The 24,299-nt window shown below is 34.7% G+C and overlaps 2 protein-coding genes across 4 annotated transcripts in view; one reads left to right on the plus strand and one right to left on the minus strand.

The window, feature by feature from the left end:
* LOC128982094 (fasciclin-2-like) overlaps positions 1–9,805 on the plus strand; it is a 44,731-nt gene extending 34,926 nt beyond the window's left edge. The window contains exons 12-15 of the mRNA XM_054401137.1: positions 3,578–3,712; positions 4,230–4,296; positions 6,091–6,162; positions 6,915–9,805. Of these exons, the coding sequence (XP_054257112.1) occupies positions 3,578–3,712; positions 4,230–4,296; positions 6,091–6,162; positions 6,915–6,996 (356 nt within the window). The 3' untranslated portion in view covers positions 6,997–9,805. The remainder of the gene's footprint in view (positions 1–3,577; positions 3,713–4,229; positions 4,297–6,090; positions 6,163–6,914) is intronic.
* A 3,766-nt stretch (positions 9,806–13,571) lies between these two features.
* Positions 13,572–24,299, minus strand: part of LOC128982096 (neuroendocrine convertase 1-like) — a 36,723-nt gene continuing 25,995 nt past the window's right edge. For all 3 annotated transcript variants that reach the window (XM_054401144.1, XM_054401146.1, XM_054401145.1), the window contains 2 exons: positions 14,493–14,626; positions 13,572–13,931 (listed from right to left, as the gene is read on the minus strand). In XM_054401144.1, coding sequence (XP_054257119.1) covers positions 13,803–13,931; positions 14,493–14,626 — 263 coding nt within the window. In that variant the 3' untranslated portion in view covers positions 13,572–13,802. The remainder of the gene's footprint in view (positions 13,932–14,492; positions 14,627–24,299) is intronic.

Below are 24,299 nucleotides of genomic sequence, written 5' to 3' on the forward strand. Positions count from 1 at the left end.
TTTAAGTCAAATACTGTATACAGTATGCATTTAAACGGTCCGTTTTAACGAGTTTTTGGGGACGTCGGTTTAACCGGAAAACCCGTTACCCGGACTGGCCTCGGTCCCGAGGAGTCCGGATAAGAGGGGAGTCTACTGTAGTAATACGGATACAGTAGAATTGCAATAATCAAAAATCGACCTATTCCAAACTAAAGTTTGGAAACTATTATTGTTATTTTTAAGACTAGTACAAAGCTATGATGAAATTAATACTTTCACAGTCACACAGGAAACAAGAACATACATTCATCCTTGCATTTATGCTTGCATTCATGGGAAAACCGTGAATATCACCCTGGATTGGGGCAAAATATTTGATTGCGCATCCTTCCAGGATTAAAAAAACAAAAGCTCGATGCGGTCACAATGAAATTGTGAACATCTTCTGCAAACAGGGCAATAACGAAAACATTTTTTGTTTGTCATGGCGGCCAAATTGTAAAATCTTCTGATGCTACTGCAAAGTCGTGAATATCTTCTGCAGTCACAACGAAATCTAAAACATATTTTATGGCCACAGAGACACCAGAAATGTCTCCCGACAAAACTGTGAACATCATCAGTGATCGCTATGACCAATTATTACAAAAAATCTATTATTCCAAATTTCCACTTGCTTGAACAGTGTTCGGTCTCAGTTAGTTCGGAATAAAACTAAGAGATATTCACTCTTACAAACAACATTTTACAAGTCGGCATTTCATGGAAAAACGATATTCAGGATTTGGATATCGAGGATCATTTGTAGTGAGGCTGTGGTTCTCTTGCACACAAATGACATGACAATACAAGATTTCCAAGATGTTTGATTCAGAAGAAGATAATCAACTTGTTATAATCATATAGTTTGAAGATTAAACTAATGAAGAGATTTGATGTATGAGATGCTACAGAATACCCTTCCCCCCTGAAGATTTATTCATTTATTTATTTATTTCCCACGGTTGAGATTGAGGGAAAAGAAACAAAAAAATATTTTCAGCTTCACCTGTTCAATTTTTGTGAGGATGATAGTGACTTCAAAAATAGTTCTTTGTGTCCGTTGTCTTCTCTTTGGACCGTTGATTTGCAAAGAAAGAGTTCCTAACTTTTACATTATTGTAATACAAGTGATAGAGTTAACAATGTATTAGTTTAGTATGGTTAGAATTTCTTAAACACAAGATTAAAAGCTATATTTAGCTATCAATACAAAGTATGGAAATTTAGGCTCTTACTTTATAAAGAGCTAAAAGTATTTTAGAAAGATTTTAGTTGTACATATAATTTGTTACTTCTTTATTTGTAAAATAATCTTTCAAATATAAGTACAGTACTGTATACACAATGATTTTAACTTCATCTGATATGTTTGAGCTTGAAATAAATCCCACAAGAGATATACGGATAGTGACGTAGTGTTATTAATTTTGTAATGCTATTCAATTAACATTGATACTAAATGTTATAACTTAGTTGTTTTTAGCACAAAACCCTCAAGCCCCTCACAACAATCAGCGATCTCAGGAAGGTCTTATAAACCATTGAATCTTTTTTAAGTTTTGCAGCCGAAGCCTAAGTTGTATAAATAGATAGTAACTATCTAATGCTCAGTGAAAAAAATACTCTTGGCACAGTGTTTAATGTACAAAGGTTTTTGTAACCATGTTTGCATGAATTCACTCCTTCTCTAACCTACAAAATGTTCTTAAAGCCAAAGCAGAAGCTTTTACTAACTCAATTTAGACTATTTAAAAGCATACTGTACATATAGACAATAGTAGATTAAATGAAAAAATGCTTGAATTGAATAAGTGAAAAACTTTTGTTATGTGCATATAGTAGGACCAGACGATTTAGAACTGTTTGATTGAGATCCATAAGAAATTTTAACATCATCCTGGTTCTGTTAAAAAGGATTCAAACCAACTAACCTAATGAGTGCCAATGAACTGCAAAAAAATAAGCTTAAAACTGTAGTTATATTTTTTACTTTTTTCTGTTACTCTAATATTCACTGATATATACCTATATTTGCAAAATTCTTCAAAGTTTTAACTGAACCATGGCAAATTCTTTTTGAAAATAAACAATTTAAAACGCTTCTATTTGGTATCGGTTTTACTGTTATTAACTGTTACCGTTATATATGTGTTTTCAGTAATTAGATTATAGTTAGCAAATAGATTAATGTAAAGCTTTGTATATTTGCTCTATATCAGCATTTCTTTATGTATACCTGGCCCTGGGAGAAATATGAGATGATTTATTGGAGATGACAAACCTCCTCTTACAGATATTTTTTCAATTCATCATTGACCCTTCTTTGGAGAAGATTATGTCAAACTTCCCCCATCTTTTAGCTCAGATACAAGTTAAGTTTTTTTAATCTGCATTCAGTTTCTGAACAGCAGTAGTGATATCAAAATGTGAATTTTTGTTAACTTTTTGTGGAGTTTTAAAGACAATTTTGTAACCCCGTTTTTATACTCCTTTCACAAAATGTAGGTGGTTTGAGGGAAAGCAATCCCATCCCTCCACCCCTCATAACATTGAAAAGCAGACAGCTGATCAGGGGAAATAATAAACTAAAAACTGCTGGGGGAACTCAAGAAACCTTCTCCTTAAACGGCCTTAATTTTGTGAACGGATAACAACTTTTAAATTTGAAACAATATGTATTTAAATAAAAAATATAATCACAAAATATAAAAACTTGCATATTCTAGAATAAACTTGTGAATAAACTGCACACACTTTTCCCTAACAGGCCAGAAGTTGTTGTTCCTTTTTAATGTTTAATATTTTCTTGTTGGTTTTATTGAAAGCAATTATTTGAAATCGTTACACATTTTTTGCCCTGATTTTTCTTTAGTAGTTTGCTATAAACCAACTGTTCACATTTTACAAACTGTACAGTTGTTTTATTTTTGTTAGTCAAATCTCAAGACTTTGACATAAAAAATTTGCTGTGAAAAGTACTTTTTATGTTTCTTATAACTAAACAAATGCTTGAAACCCTTGTATCAAGTTTTAACCTCTTTTAAATAAACATCCCTTTTACAAAAATAATCCAATGGTGTAGAAACACAATAAAAAAAAAAAATAAAAAGGAAATCTTTTAGGGATATTTAACATGAGATTCATTGAAATAGAACTGGTCTAGCTCATGGTCTGTCACAATCCCAATGGAAAACTGTCCCTTGGTCCTTAGCACAGTAGTTCTTAGAACTTAATATAAAGTTGTATCATTACAGATACAGTTTCAGCTTGAAATTGTGTTAAACCCTGTATTATTCACAACTGACTCATAATGGGAAGAAGAAATAAAAAGTCGCTGCATATAAGCACTTTTTTTTTAGTTTCAATGCAGCTAAGAGTTTGAAATAAACAGAAACAAACCACAAATTAATTTGCTCATACAACAATATTTTACCAATTAAATAATCTGTTTTAATATTTCCAGGTTTTAGTAATATTCTATGAAGAAACATGTTTCTAAAATATGTGGATGTATTTTTACATGAGTGTGTGTTTTATGTCTGCGTGTGTGTAGGTTCCGATGATAACGGACCCGCCAAACACTCTGACCCTCATCTTAGCAGCACAACCATCATTTCCATCGTAGTGGCAGCCCTACTCATCATACTGGTCATTGTAGACGTCTCCTGCTTCTTTGTCAACGATACAGGTACAAAATTATTGGAGGTTTCATTGTAATCAGTATATTTATATAGTGTCAATTAGAGTTGCATACACAAGAACCCTTCCCCAACCAACTGATTGCAGTTAGATAAGTTTATACCTCTAGAGTCTTGTGGTGTAACTCTCGGTGTAGTTGGGAGCCTTTCCCTACATCCCTTTCATCTCTCCCTACAAGCCATCCTAAATAACGCCACCTTTTAGATAAATCGGAAATTTTGTAGTTTTTCTCTAAGGAATGGTCTAAACTCTCTGTTTCTTAACTTTTTGATAGATATCTGTATCCATTGATAGAGCAATGACAAATGGCATTTGGGTCTACGCCATGTCTCTCCGGCCTTTTATGAAACAGATTTCATTTTTATATTCAAAAATATTTTTCACTCTTCAATATTAAGGTTAATATTTACTATTTATGTTTGAAAGTTCATTGGGAAATTTTAAATATTTATTTAGTTTATTACCTTTACGCCTACATCAATATCTGATGATTTGTTTGTATTCAGGAATTCTTCATATCATGTGTGGAAAGAGCAAGAAGAACAAGAATGATGATGATGCCAAACTTGGAAGGTAAATGGTTGTTTGAAATAATTCATTCTAATCAGTTAACTTATAAATAGATGTGTCGCAGTAAATAACAGTCTATCGTTTACAAATCTAAATGTTGAAATTTTAAGATCTGAAGACGTTTGAGATACAAGAAAAACCAGCTTTTAAGGGGTTATTTGCTGTTTTGTGAATTGTCTTGAAAATATATAAATTTATAAATAAATTTGCTCATGTTTATCTTCAAAATATGAGCATTATTAGCTCATTATTAACTATTAGCTACAAAATATGAGTGAGAAAGAGGATGATGTCAAGCTGGTTAAAAGTTCCGCATGGAGGAGTATGACAGTAGTTATAGTTTTCAATAATTAATAGCCCACATTGTAATAAAAACTTTATCGTGCTGCCCAAAACAACACAAAGTTGAAATAAACTTAGTTTTAAGTTAAACGGCGATTTAAACTTAGTTTAACTTTGATTTGTGTTTCCCCAAATTTAAACTAGGTATTAATCTAAGTTCAAACTAAACCACCTCTTGACTTGGTTTAACCACTGGGGATAAAATAAACTGAGTTCAAATCAGTAAATTACAACAGTAACATAACCTCAAATCAAAACAAAAAGTAGGTGTTAAAACAATAATAATTGAAGCAACTACAAATTCATTTGAACGAAAATAGGCTTGGTTTAGGGATAGTTTTAAGTTAAGTTTTATTTAATTTTAATTTATTGTTTTTATTAAGTTTTTTTTTTTAGTACATTTGATTTTATTTCAAGTTAGGCTACTATTAATTAATTGCAGTAACTTATTTACTCCCTCAAACGGAAGAGTTAATAGACATTTCCGAAGAAGTAAAAGATGAAGATTATGATACTTTAGTACCTAGAACAAGAGGGCCTATTAAAATAAGGGACAGAATTGACCATTTCAATAAATGGAATGAATCTGAATTTGACAACAACTTGTAATAACTTTATAACATAACCTTAAACAGTGATGTTATTCTATAGCTGCATTCGCACTTTGCTGTCTGCTCTATGGCTCTACTGAGTTGTAGCGTAGCGTTGTGGTGGTTGTAGAAAACACTAGCCCAAAGGCCACTGAAGATTCCTTACAAATACACATTCAGGATTGCCAACCGCTCGAATTGCCGTTTATCTTAAACAAAGCCAGTAAAATGTTGGAGAAACCAAACACACATTTTAAACGGAGTTTAAAAATAAGCTAGTTTATTATAAACGTAGTTTACACCATTTTGGGGAAACCGGGCCTTAATAGTCATTTTCAATCTGGATCCCAGTAGCTGTTTATGATCAAGGCTCAAGCAGCACGCTTAATCCTTTACTCTATGTACACTACTCTGTGTGTTTGATAGTCTTTACAGCTGGCGATTCCCTCTCCCGTACTGCAGTAACGCCTCAACCTCGAGCTCCGAGAGCAACCACTCCAACTCGGAAACCGAGAAACTTCCTCTCCCACCCGATGTGAACTTTGTCTTGTAAGAAGTCTTCCTTTATCTCTGTGTCTTCTTCGCAAACTATGCAAAGTTTCTACCAGTCGTCGTGATCGGTGCTACCAGACTATCCGCTTTAAATGTGTAGTTGTGATGTGATTTGTGAAGTGCTAGAGACTTTTTTTATTCCTTTCAGTGATTGAAGAAATTTTTAGTTAGCGTACGGATTAACCAAATCATCATGCCTGGTGTGAATTAAGTGAAATGCTTTAGTTGGGATTGAATTTAGTTGTGTGGCTTGCCTGCATTTTGTAATTTTATTTTTGAAACTTTTTGAACTTGGGATTTCTTTCTGTTACAGTGAGGGAAAGGAGCTTCTCAACAATGGACACAGGGACCTCAAAGTTCAGATTGAATCAGCTCCAATGTTAGAGTGAGTGGAAATTAATTAATAATTACGTTTTCAATAGTTTAACCCTAATGATAAGGTTTGTATTTTTAAAATATATTTTTTTATTTTAAACTTCAAATTAAATAGTTAAATTTTGTCCAGAATAAAAATGTTTACACAGTGAAGACAAAGGTAGATACATTAACTGAGGAAAACTTCTCTTTTTATCTCGTATACACTAAAGATTCATACATTTCTGGGATATGAAAACTAATAAATTATGTATTTTTATAAGTTTTTGAAGAATATTTAATAATGATGTCTACATCATTATACACTTTAGTTTTTCTTTGTATAACTGTTTAACACCTCTCTCTCAGTTTTGCTTTCAGAAATCTTTTCCAGGTACCAACACACGGTATTTGATGCTCAAATTAAATTTTTTTAAACCATATTTAGAATAATTCAATTCAAATATCTTTATTCGTTTTTATGTACATTGTACAATAAATAGTGTCAAAATAATTACAATAAAAATAGTGTCAAAATAGTTCAACAGGATAAAAAACAGCAAAACATGAGGAATGGTTATAAAAACAACAAATACATTTTACAAATAAAGTATTGTTTAAAAGTGAACATTTTTATTTAGATTCAATAATATTTTTCTACGCATCATTCTTTCAATCGTAGAATACATAACTAAACAATTACTTAATGTTGAAAACAATCATTAAAACTCAAATAAATATCATAAATAATAGGAAATTAAGCATTTTTGTTTTATGTTTCAGTAAAAAAGACACAACAGTTGAATTTGATCTGAAGAAAGCTACTTCCAAGACCAGTTTTGTTGGTAAGGACTCGGCAGTTTGAGTCGCCCAATGAGAGATGCCTTGTCTTTCACCCTGGACCTGGCTACTAGAATGTATAGTCGTGAACCTGTGTTGGCTTGTGTCTAGCTTGTATAGTTTAGATTTAGACTTATCCGTTTACTAACTCAATTAGCTTTGGTTCGTGTGTGAAATGTCAACTGACGTACAATGCAGCTTTATACTAAACTTGAGAACACTCAATCATTCAGAAGTCATTTTGTAAGTCAAATATTTTACAACTTAGTCAAACAGAAGTGTAAAATCCACAAACCATGTTTAGCAAACCTGATAAATGATCAAATAGAAGAACACTCATTGATGTAAGAAAGATTTTATAAGTTTTGTTAAACTTTTTACACCTACGATCTACTTATTTTTTACTATATTTTGTTAGAATAGGATGAATTAGTCTTATTTTGTGATGTGTACATTGATTTTAGGTTTAGTTTAGTAATAGTCTGTCATTGTGGCGTATTATTAATTTTACTTTCTATATATAGGGTTATTACATTGATATTATGTCTATGATTTCAAATTTAACTTTTATAAAGAAAACACAAATATATTTTACACAAATTCTTGGCATTTTAGAACTTTGCTAAACAAACCCCTTCTGACTCAAGGAATCAAAGATTTCAATTCTAAACGTTTTGTTGTAAGTATAATATCTCGAGAAATTGCTTTTATACAATTTATAGTTCTTTAGTGGAACTCAAGTAAGATTCCTGTATGGTGTACACACGTTTACCTGTGATGCAGCTCCATAATTAAATCTGAAAACGTGATGTCTGAAGATTTTCAAAAGACAAGCTCAGGAGTTCACCATTATTTAGATATACCAGATCTGTTTTTAAAATTCCTGTATTCCAATATGTCCACCAAACATCATTCACAACAACTGATTCAACAAACAGTGCTATTTGTCTGAACTCAAACTTTCTAAAAATACGTAATCTTGTAATACTATTATCAAAATCAAAAACATTATGTAATAACCCTGTATTATAAACAACCTCTAACAATATTGTAGTTTATGTAGCATTCTGGAGGATAGATCTGCTCTGAGAACCACAGATAACTCTTAGTCAAGGTACATTCTCAATCCCAAATGACATTGACAAGTTCTACTACTCACACAGATCCTAGATACAATTGTCACCCCCAGCCTTACTAAAACTGCCCTACATCTGTTCCTTTCGCATCCTACACTCTGTACATAGTTCACCGAAAGGCCTACCATATCAGACAATAACTTCCGATCACGATGCTTCTTCTGGCTAGATCTAAGAATGCTGTGATGTTTGAACGAGACCAGTTTTCGCTTTGTGTGCTTCTCAATTGACTTTGCCTTATGTTGAGTAAGACTGAGTGTTGTACTTATACCGCATGCTGAGATAGCAAATATTTGTACATAACCCAACCTGTAGGGATTAGGTAAAGAAATTCAATCTAGATAAATCCAACATTGTAAATACTAGAAATACATGTTTCATCCTAATTTTGTATTGAAATGACAAAATTTGTAATTTTTACTAAGAGCGATAAGGTTTCTCGCTGAGCATGTTGTTTATCAAATTGTTGTTTATTTAATATGAGAAAGTTGTGTTTGATGATTTCAGTGGACATTGTAGCAACAATTTGACAAGTTCTTCAATCGTTTGGACTCAAAGAGTTTCTTCTCTCGCCTTTGTCTGTGTTCAGATTTTGTTGATTTTTTCTGACATTCTGTATAAAGTATTATTTCTGAATGAATGTTTACCTAAGTTCATAGTATTGTGGTGTGTATTGGGGACAGACCAGATAGTAAAGACTGTATACTGCTCTCATCCTATTTTAACGAAAATGTCGCCCTAATTGATACCCAGAAATCAGCTTGGTCCGACGGATATATTACTCACTTGTTTACATTGTTTCGTGAATTATTTTATCGTTATGTTTCATTAAAGTTAGTAACTTTTTTTTTTGTACATGAAAGTCAATTACAAGGATGTGTAATATAATTTAGTTTATTGTACACAAATATATCTAAAATTAACAATAACCACTTCCATTTTGGATCATGAAAACCAGTGGTTTCATTATTACTGGCATTTCCTTAACTTCAGTGACTCAGTCCTAGCTAATCTGTTCTTTTCACCCCTGGTTTTTACCGCCTCAATTACCTTTTTTAAAATCAGCATGCGGTCTTGTATATACAAATAGTAATGTATTGATAAATCAGTGGAGATCTCTGAAAGTAGCCAAACTGTTTGGAATTAGGTTTCTTACCATTAATTTTGCACCGTAACACCAACGGGAATAGTTAAATGATGTCCTCATAGAAGATTTAGTTTTTGCATTTAAATTATTTTGTAATTAAAAGTATTTTTTTGCATTTATTATCCGTTACATTTATTATTTTGTAAATAAAGTTATTTTATTTCTTCAGAGGACATCATTATTATAAGTATTATTTATTATTGATTTTGTAAATTCCAATTAAGATTAAGTTAGTTAATGTAAGATTTAAAGGTAGAATAGGATTATAAATATATTATATATTTATAAAAATGACGATGTATAATTTTGTAACTCTGGTTAACATTAGTCTAATGTTGCTTTTGTATTGTACATGCCCTTATAATGTCACTATAACAATTTCAATGATTCTTGTGTTTGTTTTTAAAAAAAGCTCTCTACTTTTTTTTATCAATTGTGACTCAGTGTTCAAATTAATGACACAGCATTTTTTCCTATCATATAAATATATTTATACTTATTAAAATTGTAAAAATCTTTTTATGTCTTTGATAAATAAAGTATTAAATTCATTAAGTTGATTTTTTTACATATCCTAAAACATACTCTACTTTCCACCATTGTTTTAATAAAATTTACTCAAAATGTAGGTCCAATACTAAAACAATTTTTACTACAAATTGTTGATGAATCACAATTTTATAAAATAAATTAAATTAATATTATTTGTTGTAAACATTTGGAGGTAAACCTTGAAAGAAGGTAAAATTATTGAGCCTTTTAGTGTTCTTCAAATCACTTGTCTAAAAATATTAAATAACTTCTTGATCAGCATTGTACGTGTTATTAAAGTTACGGAAAGTAAATAAAAGAAACGTCTTATAACACTTAAAACATATATTTACGCTTATACTGTTACTCACAAGACGGTAAATATACAAAACAGATGATAAGTGGTGATCGATTTCGATTGGATGACACTCCAATCATCATCAGACCCAATAGGCGAAATTTCGTAAAAAATATTGTATAAAGTTTGAACTTTGTGTTAAAAATTAAATTATTTTCATCTTTTTGTGAAGGAGATGTGAGATAAAGAAGAGGTCTTATCTACCTTTTATAAGATATTCATATGTTTTTACTTGATAGGGGACCTCAAGTTTAAAGAAAGTGAATCCCAAATCACCTGGTTAGAGTACATTATAAACCTAAAAGTCGTTAGTAATTAGAGGAATACAAACCTAAGCCTCTAACAGAAGTCATGCACTCCAATTAATAGTTCAATAGACATACATTTTCTATTATGATCAATAATTTTGGCTAAGTCTCCAAAATAATTGAGGAGTAAAACCTGCTGCACCAAAATACACAGGAAGTCTCAAATAAAATAAATAGACTACAGCACCTTTTAGAAGAAACCAAACCTGACATAGTAATTCTGACAGAACATGGACTGAAACCTGAGACAATAAGTAGCACCGTCATAGCTACTGGATTCTGCCTCAAGGCTCACTATAGTAGAATAGAACACAGAAAAGGAGGTGTTTGCATTCTTGTAAAAGAAAGCCTTGAGAGCAGCACAGTAGCCATAGATGTTTCCAAGTACTGTAAAGAACTGTTATTTGAAGCAGCTCTTATAAAAATAAAATTCAAGAACTCAAATCTGTTTGTACTGGGAACGTACAGACCCCCAAACGGAGACCTTGAGGAATCATTAAACACCTTTACAGAACTAATTGAGGAAACAAAAATTGAAAATTCCCCTCTTATCATCATGGGAGATATTAACGTTGATTTGTGTAACCCAAACAGGAAACACATTATCTTAAATGAAACTCTTGCTATGCACAACATCCAGAGACTACAGCTTCCACCTACGAGAATAACAAATCTAACACAAACCTCCATTGACTGGATATGTACAAATATGGACACAAACCAACTCACTCCAGAAATCATCAATGCAGGACTTTCGGATCATACTGCTCAACTCTGTACTGTAAACTTCAACTCACACATCAACTCAAGTTATCCTGCCCAAATTGGATGCTGCCTAAAAAATAAAAACCTGCAAGACCTCAAGTATCTTCTCAGTCAAGAAAACTGGCTTAGTGTTACCTCAATAAACAATGCCGAAGAAGCTTTTAAAACTTTTAGTAACATAGTGAGAGTAGCTATGGATGCAGCCTGCCCCCAAAAGAAGATAAAAATACAAAGAAAACATAAACTAAAATTCTCCATGGACCCAGAAGCAGTGAGACTTAAAGCCGAATTTCTTAAAGCTCTAAGAAAGTTTGAGGTGACGGGAAATCCAGATGACAGAAGGGTTTCTACTGAAAATAAAAAGAACTATGACCTGTACTTGAAAACGATGCGGAAAAAGGTTAACTCTGACCAGTTGATGAAAGCTGAAAATAAATCTAAAGCTATCTGGGAAACAATAAACACAGTGTGGTCCAAAAAGGAAACATTCCTAAATGAAATAACCCTTCAAGTAGATGGCCAACTCATAAGTAATGTGACCCATGTTGCAGAGCATTTGAACACATTTTTTACACAAGTAGGAGAAAAAACAGTAGAGAAACAAAAACACCTAAAGACCACAGCTCAAACTCCTGACGTAACTCAAACAGGTCCACTGTTTTCCTCCTTTCAAAGCACAGACGAGAAGGAAGTTAAAATGATTATAAACAAACTTAAAGCAAAAAACTCGTCTGGAATTGATGAAATCTCGTCAAAAATACTTAAGCATTGCTGCAATGAACTAGCACTACCATTGGCTGATTTGATAAATAAGTCCCTAAAACAAGGCATCTTTCCTTCACTACTTAAAATAACTAAAGTATACCCGAAATTTAAAAAAGGTAGCACATTAGAAGCAAGCAACTACAGACCAATTTCCCTCGTTTCCACCTTCTCCAAAATATACGAAAAAGTTGTTTTAAAAAGACTTTTAGACCACTGCACAAATCACAACCTACTAAACAACCTTCAACATGGATTTACAAAAGGGAAATCCACAACAACAGCAATAATTCAGATGGTTGAGTCCCTGATTGACAGCCTAGATGAAGGAAATCTAACAACAGGAATCTTTCTTGATTTCAGTAAGGCATTTGACTGCCTTGACCACCAGCTAATCATTAAAAAGCTGGATTCCCTGGGGGTATCAGGGATAGTAAGAGAATGGTTTCAAAGCTACCTTACAGACAGGAGTCAGTTTGTAGAACTAAGGCACAGAGATAACAGCCTAATAAGAAAAACAAGATCAAATTTTCAACCAATAAATCGAGGAGTTCCCCAAGGTTCAGTTATGGGTCCGGTACTGTTTATTCTTTTTACCAACGATTTGCCGCAACAAATAGGAGACGCCTGCCTTACTCTTATGTATGCTGATGACACAACCTTAGTGTTTAATGAACCACTAGCTGAAAATCTAGAAGTAAAATCCTATGTGTCACTCAGTATGGCCTACCAATACTGCTATAACAATGATCTCGCAGTAAACACGTCTAAAACAACTCAAATAGCTTTTGGCCGTAAATCTCAAGAAGTGCCACGACTCCCAGATGTAGAAGTGGAAGATGAAGCTAAGTTTTTGGGCATCACACTCGACAAGAATTTAACCTGGACCCCTCATGTGGACAATATATGTAAAAAATTAAGTTCAACCATCTATGCTCTTAAACATATAAAAAATGCAACAGATGACATGACAACAAAAGTAGCATACTTTGCACTTTTCGAGTCGCATATGAGATATGGACTTGTAGCATGGGGTGGAACCTCTGCCACAAACATGCAAAGAGTTCTCAGAAAACAAAAAAAGGCAGTCAGAATAACTGCAGGACTCCACAGACTCGACAGCTGCAGGGAAGCATTCAGGTCACTCAAAGTACTTACCCTTGTAGCACTCTACATCCAGGAAGTTGTGTCATTTGCAGTAAGAAATAACCCTACAAGGCGTGGCGAAATGCACCAACACAACCTGAGAAACACCATGCAGTACAACCTTCCACAACATCGCACGGCACAGTTTGAAAAGAAACCTTCATACGCAGGAATGAAAATCTACAACAGGCTACCTCCAGATCTAAGAAGCAAGTCAGAAGATGACCTCAAACCAGCTTTGCATCAATGGCTCATTAATAGACCTTTCTATTCCTTAGAAGAATACCATCAACAGGTCTTTGAATAAACAACACCTCAACCAAACATTTAGAAAAAATTGTAAATTGACGCTACTACTATTCTTAATGAATGTGTAAATAAAGATTATTTGTCTATTGTCTATTGTCTATTGTCATTTGGTAGGAAATTGAAATCATCACTGCCATTGCTCAAAAATTTATTTTGCGTCTAACTCAGTTTCATTAGATAATTCTTAGGTAAATATTGCTAATGAATAAGACCTTTCAATTTTTTTTTTACATAGGGGTTGCTAGAGTCCAAACTCATTCATTGAGGCTGATTACCTCTAGCAAAGAGGCAGTATGTATAAAAACAAAATAAAACGTTTTTATATTTGAGTAGTAAAAATCTCTCTTAATCTACTTATTGAAGTACACATTATTTTACATTGAAAGGTGAATACTCCCTCGGCAGACTGTTGTAGTGAAGAGGTTTATCTTGGGTGCCACTGAATATCAGTAAAAACCCTTTGAATTTTCCCGTTGGTACTTGAAATATATGAAGAGGCTAAAACAAAATATCAACTGGAATTTACTAACTATAATTATCAAATGACAAAGGTAAATCAGCTATCAGAAAATAAAAAAGTCACACCTCAATTTGAAAAACTTAGATCCAGCTTTTTTCTCTAAGAATTTTATGGGGAAAGAATTTTTAAAGTCAAATAAGATTAATTTTTAAAGAGAACTAAGTTAACTGTGGTAAGAAAACATATTTTTTCAAATTGATTAAAAACTCTTTTTTGTGATTATATCTGGCATGTTATTAACAATAACTCTTAGCAAACCAATCAGCAAATACAACCTATTACTAGTAAAAAAATATTTTAAATCTCGATTATAGGCTTTTAGTTTAGCCTAGTTCTAAAATTAAGGGCACCAATATTTTTTTTTTCAAATTTAACAAAGAGAGGCTGCAGACTATCCTAATAATAGACCTAATTATTCAAGCGAGGTTTTAAAATATATATCCTATATCTATAAACTCTGTCAGTGTACCGGAAGAATAAGTTAAACTCTTTCTAATGATGTGCATTATCTTCTATATAACTTATCGCTCATAACTTACGTGTATTTTAATTCGCAACATCCATACTCCTGAAGGTCGTTCACCCCAAAAGTGAACTGATTTGAGAGGCCATCCAATCAACCCTTTGAAGCTTATGTCATTCTTACGGGTCTCCAGAAGTGTAGATGTGGTACCTAAAAAGTTATATTGAATAGAGAATTTAATGTTTCTTTGCAATGGAATGAGATTACAAAACAGAGGAATGAAATTCTTTTAAGCTTCTGATTAAAAGAATGAATCACCATTGATCGATAATATAAAATCTCAGATTCACCAAGAATCCTCGTTTCTTGTTTTCATTAGCTCTCTGGGAAGTGAAATCAATAACTTTTGGAAACTTTAAAATTGCATGTGATCCTAAACATAGTTGTTATAATTTCTTTAATATCCAGTACAGTGGGGTCTACCAGCTAGGAGGAAATTTTACCGGGACAACGACCAAGGCCCGCGATGGTGCGACGGGCTCTGCCACACGGGCCCCTTAGAGAAAATAAATTATTTATAAAAATAAGCACATCTGCATTAAAAAAATGAGGTTGACAATGACACTGAACAAAATATACACTCAAAGTTTTGAAGGATTACAACAGCTATTAAGACTGATTAATTTTGATGATTGCAATATAAATGATTTCTCATTATAGTCAATGAACCTCTTAATGTTACATGGATAATAATTTTCAAAAGTGATCTGTCCAAATCTTATTGTTTAATTACCAAAAATCACAAAAAAGTTTGATAATGTTCCTCTAGAACCAATAAACAATCCAATTACCTCAATTTTTTTGAAATTTTGCTCAAAATATTCAAAGGTTGATTCATATTTTTTTTTCTTTTCCTCATTTACTTCATTAGGTTGATTTAGGTTTATTTCAAATCAAATTGTTTGATCAAGAATCATCCCATTGTTTGTTTCTCTTTCGATCAATAAAACATCTGATCTTCTGGTGCTTCCGTTAGAAGAAAGACAGATTACTTCTTCATGCACTTCTCATGTATTATACCTTTTTCAGTGTACCTAGATTTCCTAGTGTACCTGTTGCTTGAAATCGAGCAATTGTCAAGTACCGGTAGCCTATTATACAGGAATTATACAAAAAAATAACAGTCATATTCTATGAGTGCTCAAAATCAAGCAATTGTCAAGTATCAATATTATACTGGCGTTATTTAAAACTGCAGTAATAACAGTCATTATTTTTTTTTTTCGATAAGTTTAAAAGACTCGAAGCTTATGTAACTAATTGAAATACTCACTCTATTAATAAGGGGTTGAAATAATAAACTTATATCGTTGTTGTGACTTTGAATTAGAGTTCATAATAAGCACACATTTGAAGAAACTCTTTTATTGAAAATTGTTATGATTAACTATAATAAAGTAAAATGTAAACATTGAAAAACAATTATCATCTGTCTTGACCTTATTTGAATTATTAACTAAATCATATGAAGTCAAGATAGACTAAAGGATATGACAGTCTTCCCCACTAATTAAGAACAATCTTTTTCAATCAAATCTGGTAGTCTCTAAATCTTGAGGGCATGTGACGCTTACGCTGTGGTCTGGCGTTGGTATTATCAGCTTGCTCACGATGTGGTATGACATTCTCAGCTTGAGCTCTTTCTGCTGGAGATTGTTCTTCTGGTTGCCTTGGTTCTGGAGCTGCAACTGGATCTGGATTCCTATGTATTTGTGGTCGTCTTGGAATTCTGGGAACATCAAACAACTGCGTTGATCCGAATGTAACATTTTTCGTTTTTGGACTCTGTACCAGCGTTGGGCGTAGTTGATTGATGTGCCTCTTCAGGATTCTATCAGATGAGTCGAGAACTACGAGATAGTGTCTTTTCCCAAGCCTCTTCTTTACTTGACCAAACTGCCATATGTTTTTATTATTGATGAAAAGTTTGACCTGTACCCTCTCCCCCACATATAGTGAACGTGCAGGTGAAGACTGTGTAGTTGAAGGTTGAGGTTTGTACGGGAAAATGGCATTTAGTCTTATCCTTATTTTTCTGTGCAGGTAGAGTTCCGCCGGGGACTGACCACAAGCTAGCGGTGTTGCTCTGTACCTTTGTAAAATATTTTGAATTTTGGTTTGGATTGGAGTTTGGTCAGTTGAGACTGCTTTCAGGCGATTCTTTAGTGTTTGGATTGATCTCTCGGCTAAACCGTTTGTTGCCGGATGCCCTGGAGCGATGAATTTCTGGAAAATACCGTTTGTTTTGCAGTAATTTTGAAAAATATCACTTTTGAAAATGGTAGCATTATCTGAAACGAGTACTTGAGGATATCCATGACATGAGAAAATTCCTTCTAAAAGATTAATTGTGTTCGCACTAGTAGGTGAGTCTTTGATGATTTTTACCTCCGCCCATTTATATTTTGCATCAACACACATGAAAAAATATGTATTATCAAGCGGTCCTGCATAGTCGATATGAACCCTTTCCCAATTCTCTTGTGGTGTATCCCAGGGATGTACTGGAACTTTGGGAGGGCTGTGACGTGTGAGAGCACATTTTTCACATCCTTTGACAATACGTTCTATTTCTTTGTCGATACTGGGCCAGTAGACGTAGCGGCGGGCCAGCTGTTTCATTTTTGTTATACCTAGGTGGGTATAATGAAGTTCATTTAAGATTGATGGTCGTAAGCTTCTTGGAATAATTACACGATCTTGGCGAAATAAAATCCCGTCAACCAATGTATATTCTGTTTCATCAGACTTGTTTTTTAGATCTTTTACAATTCTTGATAAGTCTGGATCCTTTTCTGTTTCACTCCTTATTGTTGAAGCGGTTATGTGTTCATCTGACATCTCGAAAATCATTTGTTCGTATACTTGGTTGACTTCATTGGCAATGATTTCATCAACAGTCGAATTTACTTGCTGAAGTGAAGCTCTTGAGAGGCAGTCAACATTTTCATTTTCCTTGCCAGGTTTGAATTTTAATGTGTAGTTGAACCCGGATAAGTAAGATGCATATCGGAGTAAACGTCCTGATGTCATTTGAGGGAGTGCTTTGTTGTGCTGGAAAATCCGTGAAATGGGTGCATTGTCAGTTACTAGTGTGAAGTGAGTCCCAAAAAGGTAATAGTAGAAATGTGACACGCCAAAAATAATAGCGAGGCTTTCACGGTCTAATTGACTGTAATTTCTTTCAGAAACTGTAAGAGAACGAGAAGCATATGCAATGGGCTTTTCTTCTCCTTCTGTGACATGACTAAGCACGGCTGCAAGTCCTGTAGGGCTGGCGTCTGTAGTTAGTACTAGAGGGAGAGCCGGATCGAAAGGTACGAGAACTCGATCACTGCAGAGCTCTGATTTGATTTGTAAAAATGCTGCTTCACAGGATGAATTCCATTCCCATTTCATATTTTTCTTTAACAGACGTCGCAGAGGATATGTGATAGTTGAAGCATCAGGGATGAAACGTGAGTAGTACGACACAAGTCCGAGTAGACGTTTGACCTCTTCAGTATTGGACGGGCGAGGCATCTGTTGGACTGCTTGAATTTTCGTTGGAGATTTACTAATTTTGTTGAACTCTACGACTCGTCCTAAATACTCAATTTTTTGTTGAAAAAATTAGCATTTGTTTCTGTTGACATGTAAATTGTAATCAGAGAGTCTCTGTAGACAGGCTTTTAAATTTTCACTGCATTCTTCAATGGTCGAACCATGCACAATAATGTCATCAAAATATGCTTCTGTCTTACGTAACCCCTTTAAGATCTGAGAGAGTATGCGGTTGAATTCTGATGGTGCAGTTTTGATGCCAAAACTGAGTCTATGTACTCTATAAGTACCTCTGTGAGTCGTCATTGTCTGTATCATGCTAGATTCTTCATCCACCTGGAGATGTAAATAGGCTTTGTAGAGGTCAAGTTTGCAAAAGTATTTTGAATTGCGCAAACTGTCAATAACATCATCAATACGCCTTATAGGATGATTTGCTTGAATTAGACGCTCGTTGACACCGCATTTGTAATCGACGCAGAGGCGGACACCACCGTCTGGTTTAGGAATGACAACCAGTGGCGATCCCCAATCGCTGGCCTCCACGGGTGAAATGATCCCTTCATTTTCCAGTGTGTCCAATTCCTTGTTCACTCGGTCGGTTAAAGCATGTGGGACATTTCGTTCCTTAACAAAAATAGGTTTTGCACCATTTCAAAGCTGTAATGACACTTTGAAGTCTGGAACGCATCCAATTTTCTCTTCAAAAATGTTGGAAAAAAACTGAAAGATTTCTTCAGGAGACTGGATTCTTTTGATTTGGGAAATTTGAGTGCTTTGATTTGTGTCTTCATTCAATTTGTTCAGTTCGATTCCTAGGGCTCTTATCCATTGACGTCCCAAGAGTGCTTCGTGTCCTGTTGGAACAATGTGGAGTTCCTCTTTGACGCAACGTCCACAGTAAGTAACATTTATTTTCACTTTCCCTTCAGGTTTGATAATATTACCTGAGTAAGTTCTGAAAGCAATGTTAGTTGTTTCCAATGGAATATCCAATTTGAGTTTGTCGAAATCATTTTTAGCTAGAAGTGAGAATTTTGCTCCTGTGTCTACTTCGAATTGTTGTGGTTTACCATTGAGATTAACTGTGATCATGTATTTGTCTGAATCGTTATTTACTTCAAACAGATCTAGTAACTTCGGGCTTGAATTGACATTAGTTACTTTATTTAGTCCGTAATCAGAAAATTTCGATGTAGACTCTGTAGGAGAACAGCACTGGATGTAGTTGGCTGCACTGGGAGAATTGATTTTCTTCTGTTCTGCGATAAGGGTCGAAATGCACACTTTAGATATGTGTCCTTGCTTGTTACATTTGTTGCACTTGAGCTTAGATTTGTCGGTGCGGCACTCGGATGCTTGGTGATTGTCTTTTCCACACCTGAAGCAAAGATTACCAATTCCAAGAGATTTCAGATCTGGACGTTTTCGAGAGCGTGAGGAGTGACCCTGTTGCTGTCTGGAAGGTCGATTACCGGTTTGGAATTGAGATTTCCTTGCTTTATGTGAAACTTTATTCACATCGTCACATATATTGAAATTTGCATTACTTGAATGTGAACGTTTAGACAGTTCCCTGGATTCAATTTTTGATGCTTCGAGGGCGATTGCTCTGGTAAGGATTCCTTCAAAAGTAGTTTCAGTTGACTGTAGAATTTGTTCTCGTAGCCAGTCATCTCGCAAACCTCGAATGAACTGGGCTCTCAGGAAAACTTCGGCAATTGAAACTGTCTGGTCACATGAACACTTGACAGAAAATTCACACTCAGCAATATCACGTTGTAGGGAAGCCACGAATTCTGTTATTGATTGGTGTTCTTTTTGAAATACATTTAGAAAATAGTGTTGAGATACTACAACGTTCTTCTTAGGAATCAATAACTGCTTGAATGCTGTGATAAGCTCATCATAGTTGAGACTTTTCAATTGTTTCTCGGGGCCTAGAAAAGAATTAAGATTGTTATAATGATCACTGCCGATAGAGATGCACAGTAGCTGTCCAATCTTAGTTGAGTCTGTTAGGCCTTTCATGGTGTAATAGTTTTCAAAACGTTCTAGGTAACATGTAAATTTTTCTTTCTTTGGATCATAGTTTTCAAAAGGAGCCACATTTGAGTAGTTGACCCGAGGTATCTCAGTCTGTTGATCATTCTGTTTTAAGACAGTTTCTAATACTTCTTTAATAAACTTGTTCTGGTTTTCTTGCTGTTGTCTTTGTTGTTCTTGAAAGATAGTAAGGAATTGATTGAACTGATCTGCATTCATTTTGAATACAAAATAATTTGAACACAAATTCTGAAAAATTTAGTAATCTTACATGTAATAATTCTGTTTTTCCTTCGTTGCCAAATAATTGTTGTGACTTTGAATTAGAGTTCATAATAAGCACACATTTGAAGAAACTCTTTTATTGAAAATTGTTATGATTAACTATAATAAAGTAAAATGTAAACATTGAAAAACAATTATCATCTGTCTTGACCTTATTTGAATTATTAACTAAATCATATGAAGTCAAGATAGACTAAAGGATATGACAATCGTAAAAACATTTTATCTTTTTTTAGAAGCCGGCCTTATTTTTTAGTGTTATATAGCCTTCAAATGTTTCCCGACTTATGGCTGTTACCACTAAACATTTCTTGCATGTATTCTAAATTCTAAACTTTGTAATTTTAGCCGTTGTTTGCGGAGTCAGCAACGTGTAGCAGTCAGATGTTTATGAGCCGACCTGTTCAACACCTGATTACCTGCTGATTAATAGCTGTGTGGTTTGGCGGGAACACCCGATCTGGCGGGCCGATGCACGGTCACGCGCGGGTATCACCGAAAGCAATGTGACATATGGCTTTTATTTGAAAGACAGAATTTTATTCTTTTATGTCACTTCTCCAAAGGATCTTAGATATATTTACCTGTATAATAAACTGAAGTATTTTACTAGATTGTGTGTAATTTAAAAAAAAGATTGGCAGTTTTATCTTTCCATAAAATTAATAAAATGAAATAACGGTGGCAATGCATCTCTTAGTGGAAATATTGCGATTTGTTCTGTGCTGATGTAAACGCCAGATAGTACAGGTAAAATTAATACTTAAGACATGGTAAAATAATCCAGTTAATATCAATTATTACAAAATTGACCATGAGTCTGTTGCATGTTAAAGTTTTGAGGAAAATTAACCAAGAAACTGGTAGTTACGCCTCTTAAACCACCACGTGTCATATTGTTCATCAGCTACTAATGCATCATCACCCTCCATGGAATCATCAGGGGAGGGTCTCTAACTCGTTCTTCTCCATCGTCATCTTGACTTGACACTGACAGCTTAGGAGTTGGGTTTTTAGAGTTTGTACATTGTTTGCAATGCACCTTTTGCAAAATTGTTAACGTTTATGTAGTTGGTAAAAATATGGAGTTATGATATCTATTGCAGAGAGTAAAACAATTTAATTAACAACTAAGAAACTTTTGCTGGTAGATATTTATCACACGTTTTATATAAATGAAAACAAAGCTTCAATCTTTATTTTAAATTGTATGGGTCGATGATGAACCCACACAGATGATTGTACGTCGTCACATTTTTGTTCTCTATTACCTTCTGTACTGTGGTAAAGTATTATCTTTTGACTTAACCTGCTAATGTGGATAACAGACCTGCAAGTTTTAAATTTTGCAGTGTAAAATTTTGTAGAACTTAGAATAAATGTTCATTTGTATGAAAAAAAGACAATTTATAATTTGATCCCATTTTTATTCAATAACACATCCCACTGAAGAAGCTCTCGACCTTCCTCTTCAAACGCTAGCCGTCTCAACATCCTCTGGGTAGATTATCTAGAACCGATAGATCGAGGGTATGAGAAATCTTGAACTCACCCTGCTTCAGAAAGTCTAGGTAACTTTGGATCTGGAAGGTCTCTTCCCTTGTGCGTTCTAGAAGGCAAATAATGTTGCCCTTGATCTCCAACCAGCTATCCATCGGTGTGGAAATCTTAAACAGCAAATCCTTCCGATCATTCATATGAGTATTGACGTCCTTTAGGATATTTCTCACTAGCTTAATGAATGAAGAAGTAGGTTCTTCTTTAACTATTTTTGTTACTTTTATGATAAAATTATTCAAGAAACTGATAGAAAATAGAATTTAATAAGCATGACAAAAACATAAGTGTATGAATTATATAAACCAGGAATGAACTGTTAGGTAACCATAGCAACTCATTTAAACAAAACCAAAGTTATACTTTCAGCTGGTTTTCAACAGTATTGAAGCACTCACCACAGTACCCCCCTGCTAATGATTTAATTTAAGTAAATCATGATACTTGAAATCGTACAGGAAAGCGTACATGTCTTCCAGATTTTGTCTTAATCGCAGGTTTTAATCCATGCTCATCAGGATCATCCATGCTTGATTTGTTGCTTTCTGTCCTATTTGGTGCATATCCATCGTTCTTGTATTCGGACCAAAAGTATGCCGGTTTGAGTCGATCCATGGATACCGTGACATTACAGCCTTTAATCACCACAACGGCAGTCTTGGTGGTTCTGCTGATAATAGGGTAAGGGCCAGAGTATGGGGGTTCGAGAGCTCCCTGGGGGATGTCAGTCCGCACAAAGACATGTGTGCATGTAGCGAGGTCCTTAAAAACGAATGGCGTCTTCGCACCATGTCTAGTTCCACTGACTGGACGCAGGTTGTTGAAGTGCTGACGTAAGCTCTTTACGAAGTTTTGTGGATCCAATTGATGTCCATCTTGGCTGGGCGTCATAAACTCTCCAGGAAGTCGTAGAGGTTGACCGTAAACGAGTTCTGCAGAGGAAGCTTGCATATCTTCGCGCCACGCAGCTCTGATCCCCATCAGTATCACTGGCAATACTTCGGTCCAACGATCTGTTGTGTGACACCTTATGGCTGCCTTGAGTTGTCGATGAAGGCGTTCAACGAGTCCATTGGCAGCAGGGTGATAGGCAGTCGTTCGCAGACGTGTTGATCCAGTTAACTGTGTTAACTGCTGGAAAAGAGATGATTCAAATTGTCGACCTTGATCTGTGGTTATGCGCAGTGGCGTTCCAAACCTTGAAATCCAGTTGGTGAATAATGCACGAGCTACAGTTTCAGCTTCTATGTTCTCAAGTGGAACTGCTTCAGGCCAACGTGTAAATCTGTCAACACAAGTCAAACAATACCTGTAACCTTCCGAAACAGGTAATGGGCCAACTAGATCAATATGGATGTGTTCGAATCTAGAAGATGGTGGAACAAACGTACCAACTGGGGTTGAACTGTGACGTGTTATCTTTGACTTCTGGCAGGAGAGGCAGGAGCGAGCCATAGAACGACAGTCCGATTTCATTGAAGGCCAAACAAAACGTTGGCTAACCAGTTTTGTGGATGCCTTTATCCCGGGATGAGACAGGTTGTGCAAGCTGTAAAAAACATTTTTTCGAAATTGTTTTGTGACAAAAGGACGGGGGTTTGAAGTAGATACATCACAATAAAGTGAGATTTCCGTTCCTGGTAGCAGCACTTGCTTGAGCTTTAGGTTGGATTCTGTTTCTAAATAGTGTTGTAGTTCTTCATCCTGAGCTTGAGACTCTGCCAAAGCCTGGAAGTTTAAGGAGGCAGTGGCTTCTTCTATCCTAGAGAAGGTATCTGCAACTGCGTTTTCTTGTCCAGAAACGTGGCGAATGTCAGTTGAGAACTGTCCAATATATTCCAAGTGACGGAACTGTCTTGGAGAACACTTATCAGGTTTTTGACGGAAAGCAAAGGTCAGAGGCTTGTGATCTGTAAAAATTATGAATTGTCTTCCTTCTAGCATATGTTTGAAATACTTAATGGCAAGATAAATTGCTGTTAGTTCTCTGTCATAAGTACTGTATTTCTGTTGAGTTAGACTTAACTTTTTGGAAAAGAAAGATAGTGGTTGCCAGTTTTGTCCTACCTTTTGTTGCAATACACTTCCTACAGCATAGTCTGATGAATCGCAGAAGATTGCAAGTGAGGCATTCGGTGCAGGGTGAGACAACATAACGGCTTCACTGAGGCTTTTTTTACAAGTTTCAAAAGCTTGTTCACTTTCTGTAGTCCAATTAATAGGCATATTACCTTTTAGATTGGCTTTCAGAAGGTCATTTAGTGTGCTCTGCTGGGACGCTGAATGGGGTAGGAATCTACGATAAAAGTTTAGCATACCAGTGAATCTTCTTAATTCCTTTGCAGTCTTTGGTTTGGGGTAACAGTCAAGAGCTTTCACTTTTTCAGGTAAG

Source organism: Macrosteles quadrilineatus, unplaced genomic scaffold (assembly GCF_028750875.1).
Source record: "Macrosteles quadrilineatus isolate MER2022 unplaced genomic scaffold, UCM_ALF_1.0 Scaffold_107__1_contigs__length_349487, whole genome shotgun sequence".
Lineage (NCBI taxonomy): Eukaryota > Metazoa > Arthropoda > Insecta > Hemiptera > Cicadellidae > Macrosteles > Macrosteles quadrilineatus.